The sequence below is a fragment of the Hylobates moloch genome, unplaced genomic scaffold (genome assembly GCF_009828535.3).
Source record: "Hylobates moloch isolate HMO894 unplaced genomic scaffold, HMol_V3 SCAFFOLD_27, whole genome shotgun sequence".
NCBI classification, from domain to species: Eukaryota; Metazoa; Chordata; class Mammalia; order Primates; family Hylobatidae; genus Hylobates; species Hylobates moloch.
The window spans coordinates 4,758,888-4,780,242 of NW_026652302.1; the positions used below are offsets into that span (position 1 = coordinate 4,758,888).

The 21,355-nt window shown below is 38.5% G+C and overlaps 1 protein-coding gene across 6 annotated transcripts in view; it reads right to left on the bottom strand.

The window, feature by feature from the left end:
* LOC116463082 (utrophin) overlaps positions 1-21,355 on the bottom strand; it is a 565,754-nt gene that overhangs the window by 363,010 nt on the left and 181,389 nt on the right. For all 6 annotated transcript variants that reach the window (XM_032146039.2, XM_032146038.2, XM_032146037.2 and 3 more), the window contains exons 23-32: positions 20,088-20,201; positions 19,147-19,302; positions 13,913-14,083; positions 11,515-11,694; positions 8,435-8,569; positions 6,240-6,389; positions 5,103-5,264; positions 3,748-3,876; positions 2,852-3,025; positions 502-657 (exon numbers count right to left, since the gene is read on the bottom strand). In XM_032146039.2, the coding sequence (XP_032001930.1) occupies positions 502-657; positions 2,852-3,025; positions 3,748-3,876; positions 5,103-5,264; positions 6,240-6,389; positions 8,435-8,569; positions 11,515-11,694; positions 13,913-14,083; positions 19,147-19,302; positions 20,088-20,201 (1,527 nt within the window). The remainder of the gene's footprint in view (positions 1-501; positions 658-2,851; positions 3,026-3,747; positions 3,877-5,102; positions 5,265-6,239; positions 6,390-8,434; positions 8,570-11,514; positions 11,695-13,912; positions 14,084-19,146; positions 19,303-20,087; positions 20,202-21,355) is intronic.

Here is a 21,355-nt window from a genome sequence, read left to right on the forward strand (position 1 = left end):
CTCACTGCAACCTCTGCCTCCCAGGTTCAAGCAACCCTCCCACCTCAGCCTCCCAGGTAGCTAGGACTACAGATATGCACCACCATGGCTAATTTTTTTTTTTTTTTTTTGGAAATTTGTTTTGTTTTTGGAGGTTTTCATTTGTATTTTTTTGTAGAGACAAGGTTTCATCATGTTGCCCAGGCTGGTCTCAAACCCCTGGGCTCAAGCCATTACCCGTCTCAGCCTCCCAAAGACCTGGGATTACAGGCATGAGCCACTGTGCCTAGCCAAAAATAAATTTCTGTGTAACTATGAATTACTGTAATATTAGCACATACATTTAAAGAAATATAACAAAACTTATTACAATAAATTGAAAACACATATGAATCTCATAATTTTCAAACATGCATTTTCCAAAAAGTGAAATTTAAAAATACATGAGAGAGAACGAGAGAGAGAGAGAGATTGAGCGAGAGAGAGAGAGAGCGGGATGAGTTGTAGGGCTGCTCTCCTCACCTGTGCGCCCAGATCATTGTAAAGGACCTTCAGGGAAGTCAGCTGCTCATCCATCCCTTTTGGGTTGTCTGTTTGCTGTTTCTGGACAATATGTCTTCCTGTTTTAATTACAGTTTCCACTTCAAGTTTGACTTCACTCAAAGTTTTATACAGTTTCTTTAAAACAAACAAAGAAAAAGACAAATTACACACTGTGGTGACAACTTGCCAACTGGCATCATGTCAGAACACAGCTTACATAGATTGACAGCTAAGACCTAACTATGGCGATCAAAGGCCATCATCTTTCTCAGATTTGGTCTGAAGGTCGAGTCAAATGAAATCAGGCTTGTAATAACTTCTTCAAATCTAACAAGAAAATAAACTAATAGAGTTTATGCTCATTCTTTTGAAGTCTCAGACAAATGTTTTAAATGTTTATGAAAGTACTTGATAATATAAATATTTTTCCTACATAAAATGGGAAAACATTAGGACTAAAATCAGAATGTTTATCACAATTAAAATTACATTTTAAAAAAATCTTGCATGTTATGACTAAAAAAAGCCAACACCGGCTACTGCTGTCTGTTGGATTTGAAATTATTAACATTTATTTCTATTTCTCGGAAGTACTAAGTCTACCACAATGAGCATATATTATTTGTATAATAAAAAAATACAAAACTCGATATATCAAGATGTATATGACTATAAGTAAACAGATTTCTGATGCAAATCAAAACCACAATAAGATACTAACTCACACCAGTCTGAATGACCATTATTAAACAGTCAAAAAACAACAGATGCTGGCAACGCTGCAGAGAAAAGGGAACACTATACACTGTTGGTAGGATTGTAAATCAGTTCAGCCCCTAGGGAAAGCAGTTTGGAAATATCTCAAAGAACTAAACATAGAATTATTATTTAACCGAGAAATCCTATTACTGGGTATATATGTAAAGGAGGATAATCGTTCTACAAAAAAGCGCTCCCGTGTTTATCACACCACTACACACAATAGCAAAGACATGTCATCAATCTAGGTGCCCATCAATGGGGGAATGGATAAAGAAAACGTGGTACAAATACACCATGGAACACTACACAGCCATAAAAAATGAAATCATGTCCTTTGCAGCAGCATGAATGCAGCTCAAGGCCATTATCCTAAGTAAATTAATGCAGGAACAGAAAACCAAATACTACATGTTCTCACTTATAAGTGGGAGTTAAACAATGGGCACACATGCACATAAAGATGGAAAGCAAAGACACTGGGACTCCAAAAGGAGGGAAGGAGGAAAGGGGCAAGAGCTGAAAAACTACCAATTGGGTACTACATTTATTATTTGGGTGATGGGTTCAGTCGAAGCCCAAACCTCAGCATCATACAATATATCCATGTATCAAATGTGCACATGTATTCTTGAACCTAAAAGTCTTCAAAAATTAAAAATAAAAATAAATTTAAATATAAAAAAAGAAATCGGAGTTCTGTAGGTCAGATTCAGAGCTGTCTTCATCCTAGTTACTTGAAACCAAAAAGCTTTATTCTAAACAGCTTGACAATGTACATCATCATCTCAACATCTCATAGGATGCTGTCATATAACAGACCCCTGAACTATGTTCCATGAAGTCAAGGACAGCACTTTCTCTGATTACCATTATGTCACAATAATCAAATAAATACTTATATACACGCACATATATATTAAAATTTATCCTTTGTTTTGAAAAGCACAAAGAACTGCCCCTATACCTCTCTTATCCTAAAGAGTCTCATCTTAAGTTCTGTGATTCTCAAGCGGAACACTAATTCTAAGATTGTGTCCCTTAGCTACATTATTTTTAAATTTCTATTCAATTGAATTATAAAGTTCAAGACTAAAAAAGTAATAAGGTCTTATATATCGTTTCTTCTTTCCTATCTTAAGGTTTAAATTTCCATTTAAACTTTTATTTTCCCAGAAAATGGAATTTTTATGATATCCATTCTAAGTATGGTTCTTCTAGCTAACTCAAATTTATCCTTGAAAACTTTGCTTATTAGTCACATTTTGCTGAAGCCTTCCTAACTTCATACGGTGATTAAGACGTGTTTCTTTTGTTTTGGTTTTTGTTTGTCATCACGTTATATACATGTCTATTCTAGTTTCCTTAGCTATCTCTCTTATTTCTTCTAATTTCTTTGGAGGGAAAAGACCACACTTCTTATTTTTTAACATGTTTTCCATCACCAATCCTTATGTTTAGCACACTGTAGACTAGTGATCATTGGACACACTAGGCATGTACTTGCTAGACCAAGCCATAACAGCTGCTGAAAAAGCCACTGGATGTGTCAATCACCCAAAAGCCTCACCATACACTTGTCCAGGTGCGTCTGTATGACGTCAGGGTCTACGTCCTTCACATTCAGAACATGAAGTTCTGCTTTCACGCCATCCAGCACACGCTTGCAGTCCAGCATGCGCTGCTCGAAGTTAGCAGGCTTCTGGAAAAGCTGGAACTTTGTGGACACCTCTCGGAGTTTCCTCTATTTGCAGAAATGAAAATATGCAATTCCCATCAGGATGATTATCTCTCTCATCATGAGCATGACACATACTACTAAAATTTTGTACCATAAAGTACCAAAAAAGAATTCAGAAATATGACCCCAAAAAAAAATCCTAATGAAACTTGGTGAGGGTACCCTATTGCCTAAGTGAACTGCATAGCCCAGTGTCAAAAACCACAACACTCAGTGTCTCAATCTCAGAAGTAATAGATTTGGATAAGAAATTTAGATAAAGCTGGCCTCACTGGAATTAAAACTTCATGTTCAAAAAGATAGTTCAGGAACCTAGAACTCAAAATGCCCTTCATCACAAGTTCAGAGTGAAAGTTAATGTCACATCAATCATGAAAGAACTAAATGATGCTGCATCCAATTCATGCTCAGTCTGCCCACAGCATCAGCCACACAATACTGACAGAGGCTCTGCATTAAAGAAAAAGTGTATATAAAGCTAACTTCTAAATCTGGCTCACTCTCTTGTTTCTCATCTCAACTATCAAAATCAGATTCAGTATTTTTCCACCCATGCAACAATTTGTTTCTGCTGCCCTAGGATGCAACCTTCAACACATCTCTCCCATCCCAAGGTTTACATCACAAAGAATACCAACAGTGCCCAAGTAATCAATTCTTTCTCTTTTTAAAAAAAAAATTCCCAACATGTTGAAAAGTAAAAGGAAGCTCCTCGCCCTCTTTACCTGTAGCACATCCATCTGACTTCCTCCTCTGGCAGTCCTACTCTCTGGGGAGGTCAGAGGCTGAGAACGCACATTTCTTCTCAACTCCTCTAGGGTTAGCTCATGAGCTGAGATCTCTGCTTGGATTTTCTAAAAAGAGATAGGAAAGGGGAGAGGATGTCCTTTTTTTTTTTTCTTAAGTATAAAAAGAGACAATACAAAAGTTCTATATCGTTGTGTAATACATGATATTGTATTTTACATAATGTTGACCTCCACAGAAGCTTTAATAAGTTTTTGTAGGCCGGGTGCAGTGGGATCACGCCTGTAATCCCAGCACTTTGGGAGGCCGAGGCGGGTGGATCACGAGGTCAGGAGTTCAAGACCAGCCTGGCCAAGATGGTGAAACCCCATCTCTACTAAAAATACAAAAATTAGCCGGGCACGATGGTGGGCGCCTATGAGGTCCCAGCTACTTGGGAGGCTGAGGCAGGAGAATTGCTTGAACCCGTGGGGCAGAGTTTGCAGTGAGCCAAGATCACGCCACTGCACTCCAGCCTGGGCAACAGAGTGAGAACCCATCTAAAAAATAATAATAATAAGTTTTTGTATTATAATAATAATAATATGGCCCACTGCATGGTATGACTATTGTACATGACGCACATGCTAAAGGTCTTTGCATTTGTCGTTTCTAATGTTCGCAACTTATTTATAAGGAAGGAATTGTCCCAACTTCACAGCTAAGAAAACTACAATTTAAAATATACAGGACTTTTCAGCCAGGCACAGTGGCTCACGCCTGTAATCCCAGCATTTTGGGAGGCCAAGGAAGATGGATCACCTAAGGTCAGGAGTTTGAGACTAGCCTGGACAATATGACAAAACCCCGTCTCTACTAAAAATACAAAAATTATTGGGAGGCCAAGGCAGGCAGATCACTTGAAGTCAGGAGTTCAAGACCAGCCTGGCCAACATGGCAAAACCCCGTCTCTACTAAAAATACAAAAAATTAGCCGGGTGTGGTGGCGCATGCTTGTAGTCCCAGTTATTCGGGAGACTGAGGCAGGAGAGTCACTTGAACCCAGGAGGCAGAGGTTGCAGTGAGCCAAGATCACGCCACTGCACTCCAGCCTGGGTGACATAGTGAGACTCTGTCTCAAATAAATAAATAAATAAAATAAACTATATAAGACTTTGCCAGAGTCTCACATAGAAAGTAAGAGAACTCCAAAACCCAAATGCTGCCCTGTAATAAGGTCAATCTTTCCCATTGACTCTCGGTTTTGGATAGCAGGAGGGGTTCTCTTACAGTTGAGGAGGCAATTACATAAGCTCTCTTTACAGTTCAAAAGCCCTCAAATCCACGGCAATACCTGAGCTTCCTGTGGAACTTGGAAAGCATCTATCCTGTCAGTCAGGTACGTGGTGAGCTGTTTGTCCAGCTCCCCCAAGCTCTCTTGCAAGACTTGAAGCATCTGGTCAGTTTCCCGCAGGACCTGGAGTTGCTTTTCCAAAGAAATCTGCTTGCTCTCTGCCTGCACAAAGGAGAAACTGAATCATTAGTTGCCCAACACAAATATAAATAGCAGAATATATATATTCTGGCCACTAAGAAAAGACTATAAAAGCTTTCATCCAAGACTTTAGCTTTCTTTATAAATAAATAATAATTACTAATGATAACAGTGAAAATGTCCCACTAAGATCTTATGTACCATGCAGCTGAATTACTAATTATTACTTCTTTCTATATATAATGTTGAAATACAAAAATGTAAAGGTTTCCCGTAAGATGCATTAAACAGAAGATAAAAATGTGTTATTTATTATAATTTTAAAGCATTTTTAGGAATCAGCAATGTCTGCCAATAAGAATATAAAACATAAGAAAAATGTCTATCAATACATAAACATCAGAGTCTCTTTTTTTCCAAAGCCTAAAACAAATTCTATAGGTGTACATATGTATCGAACTACTATTTACAGCACTTTTGGGTTAAGCTTGATGTTATTCATCGGCTGAACATCAACAGTTATTATTTAATATGTGTTTGGAAGCACCTAATATTCACACCCAACCTTCCTATAAAAGAAGTGTTCTTTCTCTAATTTGTGATACGAATATGTATCTTACAACCTGGATATGAACTAAGAGACTATGGCTTTCATAGCAGCTTATGTCAAATATCATGGCCCTAATATTTACTAGGATAGTGTGAGTTGTTGTTCTCATATACAGCTATCATATGATCCTTAATGAAAATTAAATAGTTTGTAAGTAGAAGTAATCTCAAAAATAATTATTTTAATCATCAAGTTCTGTCTTAGAGTGTTAGATCTATTCTTCCTTTCTGAATATTTCAATACCCTCAATGCCCCTGTTAGCATTGGTTACCAACTTTAACCAACATTAAAGATTTTTCCAACATTAAAGCTCTATGATATGGAGCTTAGGGCCAGCTCCACTTCATCAATACCTAATCAACAAGCATGCATGTCCCAACTCTTACCAGGTGACTTAGATCTTCATATCGGCTGTTGAAAGCCTCCAGTTTCTCACTGATTATATCATCCAGGATCCCCCCATCAATCAGAGTCTGGCCAAGCTCTCGAATCTGGGTGCGATTATCTGCCGGGTGGCGCAGAACAGATTCCAGAGACTGGAATGGAGATGGGAAAAAAAAAATAATAATGCATTTACTAAGGCAAAAGGTATCAAGGATCCCCAAAATGTCTGTTTGTTAAACAAGTAATTCTATTTTCTAAAAATCTACCTAAGGAACAGGACCAAAAGTTAAGTAAATTACTAATTCACAAAAATATACATCATGGGATTAAAAAGTGCATAAAATTGAGAAATTAGCATGAGTGATATATGATGATATAATTTCACAAAAATAATTTCAACTATTATTAATTATGGGAGGGTGAGGCAGGAGGATCACTTGAGCCCAGAAGTTCAAGGCTGCAGTGAGCTATCATAGCAGTGGACTCCAGCCTGGGCAACAGAGCGAGACTATGTCTCTAAACAATAAATAAATGAATAACAAAAAGTTAAAAGTAATTATTAATTATATGGGGAAATGCTCATGATATGACACAAAGTTCAAAGGCAGAGAACAGTACTATACAAGCAAAATTATCTCAACTTTTATTAATTATATTACTAAAAATAAGTAGTCATTTTCCTACAATATATGCAGAATAAGAGGCATTGTTTTATATACACACTTTTTATATACATAAATCTAATTAACCATATGGGCTAAATAGCATTCCCAGTTTACAGATTGGAAAACTGAAGCTCAGAAAGGTTAAATTACTTGCCTACATACACACAGTCAAAAGAAAAGCTAAGATTCCAACATGGCTCTAAAGCCTTTAAGACCCCAAAGCCCGGCAAGGTGCAATGGCTCACACCTCTAATCCTAGCACTTTGGTAGGGCAAGGCGGGTGGATCACCTGATGTCAGGAGTTCAAAACCAGCCCGGCCAACATAGTAAAATCCCATCTCTACTAAAAATACAAAATTAGCTGGGGTGGTGGCACACGCCTGTGATCCCAGCTACTCAGGAGGCAGAAGCACGAGAATTGCTTGAACTCAGGAGGTGGAGATTGCAGTGAGCCAAAATCATGCAATTGCACTCCAGCCTGGGCAACACGGCAAGATTCCATCTCAAATAAAAAGATAAATAAGTAAATAAAAGACTCCAAAGCCTTTGATCCAATATACTACCTTCTAGTATGCATACATAAAAGATAATAATTAGGAAGAAATCTACAAACTGTTTTAAAATGTTTATCTTAGAGTTTGCTTTATACTTTTCTTTATTTTCCATATTTCAAGAATATATACGTATTCGCTCTTATATTAGGAAAAAAAATTTAAGCTTTTCATATTTTTCATTCACTCCATCTCTCACTCTGCTATATTTGAGAAGTGACATCTTTTCTCTAGCAGAACATCCATCTCCTGGATGTAAGTGCCACATTTTACTCATTTCTGACCTTTAATCCAGTTGTCCACTCAGTTCCCACATGGTACCATGACATTTTTAAAAGGATATCTACCTCCTTCCCTTTTCTTTTTTTGTTAAGCAAACCTATCCTCTTTGCATTGTATTTCATTTAAGAAATGGTTATTAAGTTAACGTGTGCTACACACTGTGCTGGGAACTGAGGAATAACAAAGCATCGGGTACATTTCTTGGCCTCAAGGAGTTCAAAGTCCAGGCTTGAAGACAAGCTTCTATGACAAGATCCCATGCCTCAACCACTGTCTTTTAACTTCTAACATCTGAAGGTAAGAGACAGGAAGCCCCTGTAAACTGTCAGGGCTGTGTTTAGTGAGTAAAAATAACTTGTTGACAAAACCAGAGAGCAGTTGTCCTAATAACATATGGCAGAGCTTTGTCCAGGGCCTAGTAAAATAAACTGGAAAACCACTAGAGTGCTTCAACATGTCTAAAATGTACAAATTGTCAAACAGCTAACCACATCTTGAGGCTGATATAGTGGGTCACCAATCATCTAAATACACATGATCGTATAAACACTTCAGGCTATGGAAGAAAATGCAAGTGACATTGAAAACCACTGAGGAAGCAAATGCATTTGCCTGTGTAAAGCATTACATTCCTCATTGTAATACACATGTGGCCTCATCACAACAAAGAGAAATGCCACGGAGATCGCGGGTTCCAACCTCCAGGGCTTCGTTGACAGCATCTGTCTTTTCAGGCAGGATCTCTGTGCTTTTCATCCGCTCTTCCAAAGTGTTTAACCAGGTGGTTTCAAGATCCAAATAGTGAAGCAGCTCAATCCAACAAGACCAGACCTCCTAAAGCATGAAAAATTTTATATTAGACAAAAAGCCATTTCACACATCGTATCGCTAGTGCTACACATTCTCTTTAATCGCTAATAATTTCATCTGGATGTGAGTATATCTACGAATTCAGAAACTAATGGAGTTGAAACTTCAAAAAAATAAAATAAAATCGGCCAGGCGTGATGGCTCACGCCTGTAATCCCAGCACTTTGGGAGGCCAAAGCAGGCAGATCATGAGGTCAGGAGATCAAGACCATCCTGGCTAACATGGTGAAACCCCATCTCTACTAAAAATACAAAAAAAAACAAAAACAAAAACAAAAAAAATTAGCCAGGTGTGGTGGCGGGCACCTGTAGTCCCAGCTACTCGGGAGGAGGCAGGAGGATGGCATGAACCCGGGAGGTGGAGGTTGCAGTGAGTCAAGATTGCACCACTGCATTCCAGCCTGGGCAACAGAGCAAGACTCTGTCTCAAAAAAAATAAATAAAATAAAATAAAATAATCCAAAAAATCATGTTAGACCAGTTGGTGAGGGGTGGGGAGCAAAGAGTGGGCAAGAGGCTGCCTCACTCTTTAAAATAAATTCCATGATCTGATTTAAATGTCAAAAATACAACTATATAGTTAGTAGGAAAAACAGGAGAGAAACATTATTTAGTTTGTTCTTAAAGACCAAGTGCAGTGGTTCACACCTGTAATCCCAGCATTTTGGGAGGCCAAGGCAGGTGGATCACCTGAGGTGAGGAGTTCAAGACCAGCCCGGCCAACATGGTGAAATCCCATCTCTACTAAAAATACAAAAATTAGCTGGGCATGGTGGCAGGCACCTGTAATCCCAGCTACTCGGGAGGCTGAGGCAGGAGAATTGCTTGAACCTGGGAGGTGGAGGTTGCAGTGAGCCCAGGCCATGCCACTGCCCTCCAGCCTGGGCAACAAGAGTGAAACTCCGTCTCAAAAAAAAAAAAAAAAAATTTGTTTTTTGAACAACAGGAAAAAATTGCTCCCAACTGTAAATTTTTAAAAACTAATTTCATAGAAAATTGAAATCTCCTGGGCCCTACCCAATTCCAACTCAGAGCTAACTGATGTAAAAGTTTGCAATGTAGCCTTCCCAAATTTTTTCTAAATTCATGAGGACATGTCAATATAAGAAGAGAGTTACACTGTTCTTACTATGTTGGTTTTGATCACTCATTCCCCTCTAAGGTTTCCAGAGCAGGGACCCAGGGGTTGTGTAGTGGGTGGATACATTTATAAATTTATAATCCCTTATCATAAGAGGAACTTATTTGAGTGGTAAGTTTAGGAGAAAGAACTCAGCTGGATGCCTCTGGGCTTGTCATCTTGAATGTACTGAATGAGTGAAGGCATCTGCTGGTCTACATAAATGAGTGAAGGCACCTGCTGGTCCACACTCCATATGAAGTATGCTTATCAGATCAAGGGGCAGTACATTTTTCTACAAAGGGCCAGAGAGTAAATATTTTAGGTTTGGGGAGGATACATTTGCTTCCCATCACAGATTCTTCTTGGAGGGGGTATGTGTTGTACAACCCTTGAGAAATGTATAAACTATTCTTATAGTTTATACAAACTACAAGTTAGATTTAAACCCTCAGCCAGTCCGGGTGCAGTGGCTCCTGCCTGTAATCCCAGGACTTTGGTACGCAAAGGCAGGAAGATGGCTTGAGCCCAAGAGTTCAAGACCAGCTTGGGCAACATAACAAGACCCCCATCTCTACAAAAAAATTAAAAATAATTAGCCAGGTGTGGCATTGCAAGGCTGGAGTCATAGCTACTCAGGAAGCGGGGTCAGGAGGGTCACTTGAGCCCAGGAGTTTGAGGTTACAGTGAGATGTGATCACACCACTGCACTCCAGCACAGGTGACAGAGCAAGACCCTGTCTCAAACAAAACAAAACAAAACAAAATCCTCAGCCATAATTTTCCAACCACTGAATTATGATAAAAGAAAAGAGTTTCTAGTCCCCCGATTTCTACAAGCAAAAAGCAGACCAAAAATCTGCTCAGATGCAAGCACGACCTCTTTTCTTATGGGAAAGAAAAGATGACTCAAAGAAGACCACTTCTAAGAAGCAGACAGATCCCGAATCAAGTAGCTTTCTTACTAACTTGCCTCAATGATACATATTTATCTTAGCACAAAATTGGTTTAAAACAAGCAATGAATGAATTTACAAATGAATGAATGATCAAAGCAATGAATGAATTTAGGTTAAATATTGCAGTTGCCATTTTTTACCATTTCAGGATTTGCCACAATACAAATATTTGTTTTACGTCAAACTGAATGTAAATTAAATTGTTGTAAATTGAAAGCCTTCTTAAATCTCCCAACAAGCAATAACAAAAGTCATACTACTATAAAAACAAACAAGCAAAACCTTACTCTTAGTTTAAAAAAATTTCATAGACTCATCTACATTTTACGTGCAATGGCCAGGGAGAAAAAAAAGGTATTTTATCTAAGACCCAGTAAGACAGTCACATATTTAAGTTCTGTTTTTCCTTCAGGTGACTCTTGAACTTTAGACACCACTCAAAAGAAAATAATTCCTCTCTGTGTACTCAACCAGGCAAAACAAAACAAAAGAGAGGCTTGCAATGTGCTCTGCAATTTTGGGGTTGGAACAGGCCCTACAGATAATCTGTTACATGAAAACCTGGATTGCACATATAAAAAAAGTAAAGTTTTAATATATAAAATGACTTGCCCAAGAACCTTCTGATAATTAGGGACAGATTTTAGTCTCCTGTTTTTAACCCCTCTTTCATTTTTATCGAACTATTTCCCAAGAACTATTTTTCCTTTATGATCCAGAATTTGAAAGAAAAGTGAAGTTTTCTCCAAGATTTGAAAATGGCGAAAACATTACAGAGTTTGGATCTCAGAAATACATCACTGAAAAAAATAATAATAATAATAACGTACCTCTAGCGTGTGGCACTTTCCTCGAATTCTATTACAAAGAAGTTGGTAATTCTCCAGCACAACATTCAGCTCAGACGTCAACTCCTGGCCACCAGAGGGCACCTTGGCAGCTAATAACTTGATGTTGTCCTTGAGAATCTTCACTCTCACCTCCTTCTGCAACACATCCTCTTTTGCCCTCTGTTCCAAGAAAGGATGGATGAACTTGAAAAACATCTCCCTTTCTCAGTAACCAATTTCTTTTCTTTTTTTTTTTTCAAGTATTAAACCAAAGTTAAAACATCTGGATGATTCTAACTACCAAAATAGAACATTATTTAGGTAACAGTGAATGGTTCTTTGTGGGGTTTTGTTTTTGTTTCTGTTTTTGTTTTTGTTTTTGAGATGGAGTCTTGCTCACTGCAACCTCTGCCTCCCGGTTCAAGAAATTCTCCTGCCTCAGCCTCCCGAGTAGCTGTGATTACAGGCGCCCACCACTACGCCTACCTAATTTTCATATTTTTCAGTTGAGACGAGTCTTCGCCATGTTGGCCGGGCTGGTCTCAAACTCCTCACCTGAGGTGATCCACCCACTTCGGCCTCCCAAAGTGCTGGGATTACAGGCATGAGCCACTGCACGCAGCCCAGTGAGTATTTTTGAAATAAGAATGCTAACTCTGAAATTTCACTCATGCATCCAATGTACTCAGCCCCCACAAATGTGTTCATTTCATAACAGCAGTGTTAACATAAGTTATCCAAAGTATGTTTACTGACATGAAGTATTTTCAAAGTCTGGGTCCAAGATCAGAATTTAAGTGAGTGAATTTTCATTATCACTGGAGAGCTGAGCAGATTACACTGTGATAAATAAATTTTCACAAAAATTGAGGTACACTATGGTAGAAGTATCTTCAAAAGTTCTCTAATTTAAACTTTTTTTAAAAATTCTAGAACATAGGTACATGTATCATTCTGCTAATTAATAGCATTTCAATGGTAAAGTTAGACTGAGATGATCTGATCCAGAAACAGCTGTTTCTCAGTGCTAAGATAAACAATCTGACATTCAGGAAAATCAATCTATCAGGTTGGTGCAAAAGTAATTGCGGTTTATGCCATTACTTTTAATGGCAATAAATAAAAATAAAACAGTCTTTCACTTTCCCCTTTACTTTTCTCTACTACTTAATGGTTAGATCTTCCTTAGACTGGGGGAAAGTAATTAAGTGTAGTGGTTTTGTAAGTCCTAATGGCTGTTTGAAAGAATAAAAATAAATAAAATGTTGCCCAATCAAATATTTAAATATCATTTTTCTCAAATCTCATCTATAGCAACTTTTAAAATCCACAGAACTACAATGCCAATAGTGTAAAGAAAGATAATAAATGAGACAATTCTTAACATGGTAGCCTATTTTAAAATACCTTATGTACTGAGTATTTTTAAATCTTTCAAAAAGAGCTACACTAAAAAAGATGTTTTAGTGAAAAAACAACTTCCAACAAGTCTCCTGTCATTTACTTTGATTCATATATAATAATGTATGAATGTCATATAATCCCTTTTTTGAAAAAAATCTGCACAGATTTTTGCTTGAGTTACACTTCTAGGCAAGTTAACTTTGAGGTAAAACATTAGTCACTGTGTTGCTTAAGCTTACAGGCAACAAAAGCTTTGAAAACACGATCTCCTTTGACTTGTTGAAGCTATGTTAGAAATTTGGGAATGATGCCCAGTTCTTTTATTATATATAAAAAGAGAGTGTTCAAGACTATCGACACAGGAGTACAAGTTTACAGGAAATGTATCCAGTGGATCCAACGAATATGAACTCCCCTGATGCATTCCTACCGCTACTCCTACCTGCTCTAATGAAACGTCGGTGTTCACATGTGCCATATGTATTAACTGGAAGATTAGTACGAGGAAAATAAGAATAAACCTCAGACAACTTGGGAGGTCTCTTTTGTTCCCCTTACAAAAAATAACTCATCGTGAAAATTTTTGGAAATAGTGATGAATGCAATTAATGCCACTGGATTGTGCACTTAAAAATTAAACTGACCAATGTTATATGTATTTACCCCAATTAAAAAACATGATCATTCTTCCTCATGCCCACTACCAGAGGTTTTTAAGTCATTCTCTGTAGCCTCCCAAAGGTCTAACTTAAGAGCTTGTCTCATGGGCCCTCATGGACTCAACTCATGGGCCAAGCCAAACACGTGGACTCCTGGCTTTCTTCCCCTGCTAAAATCAGAGCAGCTACCCTGTTATGTTTTTTTAATTCAAAAACCTACTGTGAAAGATGCTATGTGCACATAGTGCTTGACAGCTAGAGAGATGATTGATGGGCTGGTTTTAAAGGGAGGAGGGAGGCATGAAGTCCGTTGGCACTGCTTGTCCCCGCCTCACCTTCATCTCTTCCACAGCACTCTCAAGCTCTTCTGGTGACTTGTACTCAAAATCCCGCTCCAGGTATTCTTCCTCAGCCTGGGTCATCCATTCCTGCATCTCTGCCAAGTCTTTCTTCAGGTTCGCAGCTTTTTCTTGACTTTCAGACAACCTACTTTTTTGAGTAGCAATCTACAAAGGAAAAGCCATTCCCCCAAATAAACAAATGTTAATGTGTTCAATGTCAAGTTTTAGCTCTTAATATTTAAAGGCACAGTGATAACTTTCCACAACGAATTGCATGCTTTAAAATTCAGATAAAATCTCATACATCTCATGCTAACGCTGTAGAATATAAGCAATAATGAAAATAATCTTAAGACTGGGATTCCACACCACATTTGGATAATACCCTTATCTCAAAATATCTATTATACTTTTGAAAACGTATAACTGTTGACTGTAATCCCAGATGTAGGAATCTAATCTATAACAGTAAAAGTACATATATGAAATAAATTTAATGTAGCACTACTTGTAATGAAAAAAAAAGCAAACACAAATAATCTAGAAGCCAGTCAGGCTTGGTGGCTCACACCTGTAATCCCAGCACTTTGGGAGGCCAAGGCAGGGGGATCACCTGAGGTCAGGAGTTTGAGATCAGCATGGCCAACATGGCAAAACCCCATCTCTACTAAAAATACAAAAACTAACCAGGCATGGTGGTGCACGCCTGTAGTCCCAGCTACTTGGGAGGTGGAGGCAGGAGAATCGCCTGAACCTGGGAGGCAGAGGTTGCAGTGAGCCGAGATCGAACCACTGCACCCCAACCCGGCGAACACAGCGAGACTCTGTCTCAAAAAAAAAAAAACCTAGTAGCAACCAAAATGTCCATTTTCTTCTTTTTAACTACACTTCCCATTAAGATTTCACTTTTAAAAAGCATGGAGGGAGAGGCTGCTATTAAAGATGTCATAAGACACCACTCTATAAAATTTTGGTTTTGGTATCTACTATATTTGTATATGCCACACAGACACCAAAAAGTTACAGTAAAAAATAGATAGTTGTCTGATTCTGATTCAGTAACTTAGTTAAAAATTTCGGAGAAGTCTAGAAATATTTGCAGAGCACTCCTCCCCATAATGACAAACTGACTTCTACTGTGAGAGAAGGCACCGTTCTGCAGTCACAGTCCAACCCCTACTTGGCAGGTTCAGCCTCATGCTCAAATTAAATGCCACAGTATGGCCACCCTGCCAGGGCCTGCTTGGCTGCTAGGTTGATAGTAACCAAAGGCCAGCACAGGAACTGGATGGTTCTCACAGAAGTTAGAGATAAGCAAGAGATAGAGGCTTTCCCAGTCCCTCCCTCCAAATAGGATCTCTGGCATAAAAATAGGACCAAACAAGAGCTTTTCTTCCATTGTCCCCACAGGGTAACCAAGGAGCTGATGCCAGCAACACTCACAATCCCATTCCTAAGCCTGGCTGATCATCAGGTTAACCTGGTAAGCTTTTCATTAAAATACATGCACACACACAGAAAGAGAAAGAGAGAGACAGAGATTCTTGGGCCCCACTTCCAGAAAATTCTCTGTATGTGTACTTTTTGAACACTAGTCAGCAATATAATTTTCATAGATCCAAAAAGAAATGAAGAAAATAAAGACACTATCATAAGCTTAACAACAACAAAACACCCTCAAAATTACCTTTAATTATCCTGAGAATATATACTTTCTATTTTTTGGCATTAAAATGTTCCCTTTTTTTCAGGATATCATGAATATAATAGATGAAATAGACTATCTTTGTTTGTTGATCTGTTTTATATGCCTGTTCTTTTTAGCAAAATGAAAATTTGGCAAAATTATGTTTGTCCAAAACTACTTCAACATTTGTACTAGTCAATGCAATGCAATAGTCTGGAAATGTTCTAGATAATTATTCACACATGTGGTTACCTCCCTCCTGAGGACACTTTAAATTTCCCATATATTTATTCCTGTATTTTGAATCAGTAATTCACAATGAATTCTTTGTCGTCATATGTATGTGGATGGATGGATGGAGGGAGGGATGGATGGATGGATGGATGGATGGATGGATGGATGGATGGATCGATAAATATACAAACTTCTAATTATCACCTTCCTTGATCTTCATTGCCACTTCCAAACCATTTTCTATTTATTTCCTCAAAAACCCCAGTTCCCTAAGGCACATGCCATCAGACTATAGCACATTGAGAAAAATGTGATTTTAGCTAGGATAAGAGATGAGAGTATAACATTATTAGTTTCTTAAGTGTGATCACGGTATTGTGGTTTTGCAGAAGAATGCCTTCATGCTTGGAGAATCATGCTAGAGTATTTAGGGGTGAAGTGTCATGATGTTTTCAAATTCCTGTTCAAAAGTACCAAAAAAAAAAAAGGGTGTGTGTGTGTGTGTGTGTGTGTGTGTGTGTGTGTGTAAAGAGAAGGGCAGAGAGAGAGAAAGCAAATGTGGTAAAACATTAGCAAGTCTCTGAATGGATGGATATATAGCTGTTCCTTTTTATCATTCTTTTAACTTTTCTTTACATTTGAACATGTTCAAAATAAGTTATTGGGTAAAACAACAAAAACAAAGCAAAATATTCAGTTATGCAAATACAAATTTTTCTGATACAAACATTAGCCAAAAGCATTTCATTAAGAAATGCGTACTATTTACATGACCGTGGGGTATGCCTATATTTCACATTGACTTCTATTTTTCACTGCTTTGTCACTCACTTCAGCTATATATAGCCTCACTATTATTCCACTAATAAAAATCAAAGCAATCGGGAGAGAATACCTCCCAGTTCTACCGTTCCCATATCATTTCCTCCCTTCCATTACCACAGAGAAACCATATCTCATAGCAACATCTTCACTTAGATGGTGGATCTCATCCTCACATAATCACAGACTTCGCTTGATAAATTCTCCTATCTCAATCTCTTTCTGCACCATCATTTATTTTTCTAAAGTGAGGTCCTCTCATTAATGTCTCTCATTTGATATCTCTCATTATTAAAAATAACAAAACTACCTCTTTGGATTCCCATCACCAGCACCCACCCATTTCTCTGCTCCCCTGAAGAGAGAAATTTCTCAAAGTTAGTTATGCTTGGTGTCCCAGTTCCTCAGTTCTCATACCCTCCTCGACACTCTCCACTATGACCTTTTTTCCCACCAGTTCACTGGCCCTACTTTCTCAAGGTTATTAAATGCCTCCTTCTATCAAATTTAAAGCTTGATTTTCTGTTTTGATTGGCCCCTACAATCTCAGCATTAGGCACCGTGAAAAGTTTTCTCCACCTAGCATCTGGGATCCCACATTCCCTGTTACTGATTTTTCCTCCTTAGCTTCTAGCATCAAATTTAACCCTTCCAGAATGGTAGTCAGCATTTCACCTACACCCACAAAAGCTTCTCCTTCATTATTGCAGTAAATGACACCACAATTCACACAAAGTGGAAGTTTTGCAGAAATCCTGAGTCATGCTTGACCATTCACTTTTTCTTCTATCACAATCCAATTCTTTCCTAAGGTCTCTTCTTTATTTTCAAACCTAATATTTCTCATGCCCTCCATCACTACTTCTCTAGCCTTCCAAGTACGTGGGGCCATCCTCTCTCTCCAAGACTGCAGTAACCTTATAAGAATTCTTTCCGTTTTCATTCTTGCCTTCCAGAGCAAACTATTCGCATGAAAACCAGAGAGAGGCCGAGTGCAGTGGCCCATGCCTGTGATCTCCATGCTTTGGGAGGCTGAGACAGGAGGATTGCTTGAGGTCAGCAGCATCTGACCAGACTGGCATCTGGTCTCAAACTGCTGACCTCAAGCCACCCTTTTGCCTCAGCCTCTAAGAACCCCATCTCTACAATTCTTTTTTTTTTTTTTTTTTTAGACAGGATCTGGCTCTTTCGCCCAGGCTGGAGTGCAGTGGTGCAATCTCAGCCCACCGCAACCTCCGTCCCCTGGGCTCAAGCCATCCTCCCACCTCAGCCTCCTAAGTATCTGGGACTATAGGCGCACACCACCATGCCCGGCTAATTTTTGTAGTTTTTATAGAGAAAAGGTTTTGCCATGTTGCCCAGGCTGTTCTCAAACTCCTGAGCTCAGGTAATCCACCCACCTCAGCCTCCCAAAGTACTGGGATTACAAGCATGCACCACTGCATCTGGCTCAAAAATATTTCTAAAATTATCTAGGCATGGTGGTGAACACCTATAGTCCCATCTACCCAGGGGGCAGGAGGATTGCTTGAGCCCAGGAGTTCAAGGCTGCAGTAAGCTAGGATTGTGCCACTGCACTCCAGCCGGGTGACAGAGCAAGATACTGTTGCTAAAAAAAGGAAACAAAACAAAAAGCCAGAGTGACCTTAAAAGATCTATATCATATGTCACTTTCCTATTCAAAACCTTCAAATTGCTTTCTGTGTAATATCATACTTGAAATACATCCCAAGTCCCTTCCTCCAAGGCCATAGCTAATCCATCCTCTGCCTACCTCTAACCTCAAATATTCCCATTCTCCAACTCACTAACTCCTCTCTGCTCTATTCCAGCTACACTGCCTTCATTCTTTATTAAACAAACCAAGTTCATTCCCACCACAGAGTTTTAAAGCTTGCTGTTCTCCATGCCTGAATGTTCTTATTTGAACCTTACAAGGCTCATCTCTTACTTTACTCAGTTCTTTATTCAAACGTCCCCATCTCAGAAAGTCCTTCCCTGACCATCCTATTTGAAATAACCCACCTAGCCCTAACTCCTTGCTACTCCTCCATGATATTATTCATTATCCATCTGCCTCACTAGAATGTAAGCTCCTTAAGAGGAGTTTCTTCTTCCTTCTTCAATGCTGTACCTGCAGTGCCTAGAATGATGCTTGACAGGTGGCAACTGATTAAGAAATATTTGATAAGAAAATAAATGGTCACATTCAAATGTTTTAGGGGTAAAGCAAGTATCATAAATGTGTTTCAAGCCAGATTTAAGACAACAATGGGTAAGCCCTGAGCCAAATTGGACAATCAGCACCCTCTGTTAATTTTAAAAATGATGCCTTTTTTTTTTTGGCCCCAGCTCACTACCCATGCTGGAGTTATTCTAGACCATTGTTTTTCAAACTGGGTGGGTCATAATACATTTAGTCAGCTGAGAGAAGCTACAGTCTACATCTCTTGAAAACTATAGGTAGTAACGTTGAAAAACTCACCTCCTTGCTAAGTTTCTCCAGCTGGGTTTGGTAGTCACCTAGTCTTGTCTGCACCCAAGTTTTTATTCCAGCAACTGGACCACTTCGAAGATTAGTCTCTATTTCCTTCATGTTTTCCAGAGATGATTCAATTGTTTCTATTTCATTAACAAATGCCTAAACACATAAAAGATGCATGTTGAGTTCATTACTATATAAGTGGATGCCACAATTATAGTTTGTCTGCTTATCTCCCTGCAAATATTATACAAGCAGACTGCTTAAGAGTCAGTACTTCTAACTACTTAAGAAATATTGTGCCTTAAGAAACTCATTTCACCTGAGTGTTTGATATAGCCATCTGCTAAATTAGACCGGAAATACTTGACTCTCAGCAGGGAATAGTCTTTTAATTAATGTAGAGAAGCCTGATGATTTTACCAAATAAAAACTGCATGCACTATTACTAGCAAATTCATTTGTTGTTTTGTTTGTTTGTTTGTTTGTTTTTTATACTTTAAGTTCTAGGGTATATGTGCACAACATGGAGTCATTGTGTATTGCTTTTCTTGTGCCACATGGTGAGGATTTAAGAAAAACATACTTAACAAATGAATTTGATGAACAGACACTTCTCAATTTCATTTGTTAAATATGTTTTTCTTAAATCCTCACCATGTGGCACAAGAAATGCAATATACAATGACTCCTAATGAAACAAAATTGTTCTTGTTCTCTATTCTATAACCTCTCAAAATTCTATAATCATGGCCAGAAATAAAAACATGAAGAATCTGTCATTCTTTTATTAGCTATAAAGTCATAAAAGCTTTATGATGAAAGATATTTTATCTAGATTTAATGCTATGTTATATTCTCACAATTTTAATAATAGCAGCAAATAACATAGAAAAAGAACAAAATGTTATTTATGACAAGTTCCCCAGATCAGCAGAACTCACAGAGCACTGGTCTAACTGCCTCTGTAGACCTGCATCGTCTCCTTGGGCAGCCTGCTGTTTCATTAAGAAGTCTTTCACGCCATCCATCCACTTCTCAATGACTGTTGAATCAGCCTAAATCGAACATGATAACAGAGGGGGATATTACTCCACGACGTTCAGCCTACTACATCTCAAGATCTGCCGCCACTGGAACAAAGGCAACTTTTTAAAGCTCTGATAGCATCACTTTCATTTATTTTATTTCTTTTTCTAAACCTTGCAAATGTGAAAATGATTATTTTCTTCATTCTTGACTAAAATCCTTAAGAGATGACAGGTTAGTAACCATTCTAAAAATTTCCAAATGCTAGCTGTTTTTGCTTAAATGCAAGCGATAGTTATGATTTAAAATGCAAATCACAGGGAAAAAATGAATTTCTAGGTTTAATCAGCTACAAAATACTTGGCTCTGATATAATTTAGAACAATTTTTCTCTAAAGTTAGTAACTCAGAGCAGGAATAAACAAATAGCACGGTGTAGGGAATACAATAGATGGTTCTCATTTCTGCTGTTGGATGCCTTTTTATCTGAGAACTCAGGACAGTCACCACTCAGCTCCATTCTTTCATCCAACATTTATTAAGTACCTACTATATATATAAAATCCAGTTACTGTGTATGGTGATAGGGGTTCAAAGACAAATGTGAAAGCAAACATTTTGCAAAGAGAAAAAGACTTCAGAGAGAAGGTAACATTAGAACCGGGCCTTAAAGAATGCAAATAAGGGCCAGGCACGGTGGCTCACGCCTGTAATCCCAGCACTTTGGGAGGCCCAGGCCACGGATCATGAGGTCAAGAGATCAAGACCATCCTGGCCAACAAGGTGAAACCCCGTCTCTATTAAAAATACAAAAATTAGCTGGGGGCGTGGTGGGACGTAGTCCCACCTACTCGGGGGGGCTGAGGCAGGAGAATAGCTTGAACCCGGGAGGCAGAGGTTGCAGTGAGCCAAGATGGCGCCACTGCACTCCAGCCTGGCAACAGAGCAAGACTTCTGTCTCAAAAAAAAAGGAATGCAAATAAGTAGATGCAATTCTTTCCATAGATGGGCAACTGCCATGTTTTTCTCCAGTCTTCTACTGACTACATGTTCCCAATTCCTTCCATGATGTCTGTAGGACATGATATGATATTTAGGTATTGCTCACTACTCTGATCAACATGCTCTGGAAACTACATCAATTTTTTAATGTCCTTAAAATATGCCACCCAGAACCAACTAT